At 31.6% G+C, this 4,755-nt stretch overlaps 1 protein-coding gene across 1 annotated transcript; it reads right to left on the reverse strand.

Moving 5' to 3' along the window:
• Positions 1-276: 276 nt before the first annotated feature.
• Positions 277-759, reverse strand: LOC111990852 (pectinesterase inhibitor 5). Its single transcript, XM_024022628.2, has one exon. The coding sequence runs from the start codon at positions 757-759 to the stop codon at positions 277-279; it is 483 nt and encodes a 160-aa protein (XP_023878396.2).
• Positions 760-4,755: the final 3,996 nt, after the last annotated feature.

Consider the following 4,755-nt stretch of genomic DNA (forward strand, 5'->3'; position numbering starts at 1 on the left):
GCGAAATTGAGCATGAGTGTGTCTATATATATATATATATATCATTCACCAATTCTAGCAAACCGAAAATTTACAATTCATATACATGTTGTAACCAAAGAATTACTTAATATAATGCAATTGTACCATGTTGACTGAGAGAAAGAGAGGTGATTACAAATAAATATTAACATAAACAGGTCTTTATTTATTATTTTTTTTACAATAACACCAAGAGGTAGCAATGGAGCTACAAGGACCTTGGCAGTCCTATTTTTATTACAGATCACATATACATTATGTTGACATGATCTCACCGACTATAACGAAAGTAATATCGATTAGTTTCTGCATTTCGAGACTGACATCTGCTATTGGTGATTCACGTATTGGGGGGTTCAATCTGTATTCATCATCACGCTCTACAATTTTAATAAGTGCGTCCCTAAGTAAATTTAGCATTTCTTGATAATACTTTGTATATGCAGTACTCAATTTTCCTTGTATATCAATATAATCGGTTCGGCAATTTTGAATTCGAGTAATATCCAGTGGGTCTGTGAGTGTTTTAACAATATCTGGGATTCGATTAACGATAGTTTGTACTAGATTGGTGTTTAAAGAAATAGAAATGAGGACAAGACCATTTGGATCAGCTGTAGCAGTACGTTCGTCTGAACGTAAAGTTGAAATGCAAAACTCATAGTCCGCGGACTCGTTGCAAATTTTGTCAAGGAAGGCTTCGTCTACTGCATTAGAAACTTGGTAGAAAAGGGACATTCTGGCATTTTACCTTTTTTTTTTGTTTTTAATTGGCAATATGCCCCTGTTTCGAAATTATATAGGTTCGTGCCCCTGTTTCGATACTCGATGACCCTAAAATAGAGTTACTTAAAATACTCGATTGGTTTAAAATCAAGTTATGCCCGACCAAACTTTAAAAAAAAAAAAAAATTGCATGAAACTCGACTTACTGGAAATCGAGTTCCAAAACGCCACTATAGGGCTTAAAAACGCCACTATAGAGATTAAAAAAATGCCGCTATAGGACCACCGAACCTGGTATTCACACTTATAAAAAAAAATTTGCAGAAAAACGCCACTATAGGGATTAAAAAATGCCGCTATAGGACCACTGAACCTGGTATTCACACTTATAAAAAAAAATTTGCAAAAAAACGCCACTATAGGGATTAAAAAACGCCGCTATAGGGCCATTGAACCTAGTATTCACGCTTTTGGTGGGTTAAAACGCGGCTATAAACTGTATTTTTTATAGTAAATATAATAAATTGGTTATTATAATAGACAAGTATCTATATAATTGCTAATAGTTCAACTCTTTCCTGACATTTCTTCAATTTCTCTTCAGGTGAACAATGCTGTTATGTCATTCAATGAAATCAATGAGAATTCAGTGGAGCATGCAGAGACAGTGATCAAAACCAATTTCTATGGAGCCAAGTTACTAACTGAGGCTTTATTGCCCATGTTTCGTCTCTCACATTCAAAAAGCCAGATTCTCAATATTAGCTCAAGACTTGGCTCCCTAAATGTGAGTGAAATTAATGCTTTACAGTACGTTTAATTATGTGCATGCAATCTGATATAAATCAATCTAAAACTTGAATAAATTAACTAAATTAGCTTTACTAGTGCCAAGAAAAAAATGTAAATAAGATTAACTTTTTTTTTTTTTTTTAATTTTAAATGTTGATATATATTAAGTAATTAGCTTAAGAACATTATCATTAGAACATGATATATTGGTATTTTTGTTTTTTATAAGTGTGAATACCAGGTTCAATGGTCCTATAGTGGCGTTTTTTATTCCCTATAGTGGCGTTTTTCTGCAAATTTTTTTTATAAGTGTGAATACCAGGTTCAGTGGCCCTATAGCGGCGTTTTTAAGCCCTATAGCGACGTTTCTAAGCCCTATAGTGGCGTTTTGGAACTCGATTTCCATTAAGTCGAGTTTCATGCAATTTTTTTTTTTTTTTTGATCGGGTATAACTCGATTTTAAACCAAGCGAGTACTTTAAGTAACTCGATTTTAGGGTTATCGAGTATCGAAACAGGGGCATAAACCTATATAGTTTTGAAACAGGGGCATATTGCCAATTAAAAAAAAAAGGGGGTAAAATGCCAGAATGTCCGTAGAAAAGAGAGATGACCAGTAAAGGGATTATCAAGATTGATAGGCACCTAACTGGAGACGCCATTTTCTTTTTCTCTTTTCCACGGTCTTGGTCAAGAATGATATTATTGATTTATGTATTCTTTTGACTTCCTATTTATAGTATCTTAGGTTGGCATGAGATAAAGTTATTTTCTGTTAAAATTTTCTAAAAAACAACTCTATTTCAAGCCCAGTTAAATAAGAGAAATTAAAAGATAATTTTTTTTTACCCATTATTTTTAGATATTACCATACAAAAGAAAATGGGGAAAACCATCGAAACAAACGACATTAACATCTTTGGAAAATGAATTATTTCCCAGAAAGAATTTTTTTTAAAACTAATCTCATTTTTTAATATTTGGCAGTAACCTTAAAATGAGTTGGAAAACTATCTTTGATATCTTTTATTTACCTTGTTAGAGATAAAATTGTTTTTCAAAAGAAAACAACTCTATCTATATTTGAATTACCTTTTTTTAGCCAGTTGCTTTCTAGAAGTACAAAACAATTTTATATCATGCTAAATTAAATAAGAAAAGTCAAAACTATTGACAGATGGGTACTTTACACATATGTAGTAAATACTAGTAAATACACATCAAATCTTATGCGCATAAAATACACAAAAATGTGAGAGGGAAAATAAATTTGATGCATGGTTATCTATATAATAATTAGAAGGGGTGGATTTCTAATTTTCTATCTTTAATCACAAACTCACGATGAAGAAGTAAAACAATAGGCTAAAAGCCACCACTGGTGCCATATCGGATTGGGGTTTCTAAACATCCTCTTTATTTTTATGCCCTAGTTATTTAGATTCAAGAATGTTTAGTTTCTAGATTTTTCACATGTTCTTGTCTATTAGCATGTTAGATTTGGGATGTTTATAGCCTTTGCATGATTAGAGTTTTTCAATATCAATAACATGTCCACATGCTCTTAGAATTAGGATTTATCAATAAAATGTCCACGTACTCTTAGAATTAAGGTTTCTTAATCACATTCTCTTAGAATTATTTCTTTATTTCAATAACATTTTAATATGCTCTTAAATAAGGGTTTGTTAGACATCATACACATTCACCATCTCTTTTAATATCCAATCTATGCATGCCTAGAATTGGGTTCATTATGTTCTTAGTCGTTTTATCTTTGAAATAGCATGTTTTTGATGATATAGACTTTTGAATGATATGATATGATCATTAGCCACCACAATCTAGAATACTAGTTTCACCAGGTAGGTTGGGTGCTTAACACCTTCCCGATCCTGTAACCTATCATTTGAACTTAGATTAAGGGTTAGTGATTAGACTTATCCTTTTAATCCTCTTTTTTTAGATTGTAACTAGAAATCAAAGCTATGTACTTTTGCTTTAGATTATATTTAGGACCAAAGCAATGTACTTTTTAGTTATTTTCAAGAGATATAAATTTTCAATTCATCAATAAAAATTATATATCTTTTCAATTTAGTTTCTTATTTTCTCTATTAAAATAAGTACAACTTCATTGTAAAACCATTGACCTAGGAGAGAGAACAACAATAGTAGCATTTCCCCACTATCTCTTGGGGGTTAAGTTGCCAAGACCATTGGAAGGTCAAGGCCCTCAAGAGGGCACGGTCTTTCACAAGGACACAATCCACACATGCCTAAGCCCAACCTAACGTCCAGCCCATGAACATATAAACTCAAATATCATCTATTTCATTTCCTTTGTGGATCTCAATGATTTTCACCACTTTAAATCCATGTTCAAGTTGACACATTATGAGTCAATTACTTATTCACTCTTTAACCTTTTTCTAACACATTACTCCAAGGCTTTCAGACCCGGACCGTTCATTGAACCATAAAAGGGAGAGGTTCAAGGTTTTTGAGGTCAAACCGAGGTTGAACCGGGGTCGAACCGTGATGACGTCATAATTAATTTAATNACAATAGGCTAAAAGCCACCACTGGCCAGTGGCAACTTCAGGAATTTTTCTCAGGGTGTTCCTGGGTGGCTTACTCTGTTACAATTTTTTTTCTTCAGATTCTTTGTTACAATTTTTTCTTTTTTAGATTTTAGTTCAATTTTTTTTTTTTAGCTTTTTCTTTTTGCTTGAAAATAATGTTATGAATACCATTTTGGATCCTGTTTCGGTTTGTTTAGTGAAACGAAATATTTCGGTACCGATCTATTTTGATGTACCATTTCAGGGTGTTTAAGAGTTTTTTAAAAAATTAAAAATAATATATATTTATATTTTCTTATACAACATAAAATTATTAATCTAAATAAGTAAACCTCAAATAAAATAAATCATTTAGTTTTTCTTTTTTGACACTTAAATCGTTTTGGTTATTACATAAAAATTATTGTTTAAAATATTAAAACATAAATATTTAATTAAATAATGAAACAATAAGAGTGCGTGTATATATATATATATATCAACCCATTGCAAAACTGCTTAACATATATATATATATATATTGGTCTATTCATTTACTTTTAAGGTACCTCAGACCACTACCCAATTCAATACCACGGCCCCATCCACCCCAAACTAAGAAACAAGAACCTATCAATTTCAACACAATTAC

Source organism: Quercus suber, unplaced genomic scaffold, assembly GCF_002906115.3.
Source record: "Quercus suber isolate HL8 unplaced genomic scaffold, Cork oak 2.0 scaffold_41, whole genome shotgun sequence".
Taxonomy (NCBI): domain Eukaryota; kingdom Viridiplantae; phylum Streptophyta; class Magnoliopsida; order Fagales; family Fagaceae; genus Quercus; species Quercus suber.

Bases quoted from the DNA above. Each gene is read 5' to 3' on its own strand.
- LOC111990852 (XM_024022628.2), bottom strand. From the start codon at position 759: ATGTCCCTTTTCTACCAAGTTTCTAATGCAGTAGACGAAGCCTTCCTT.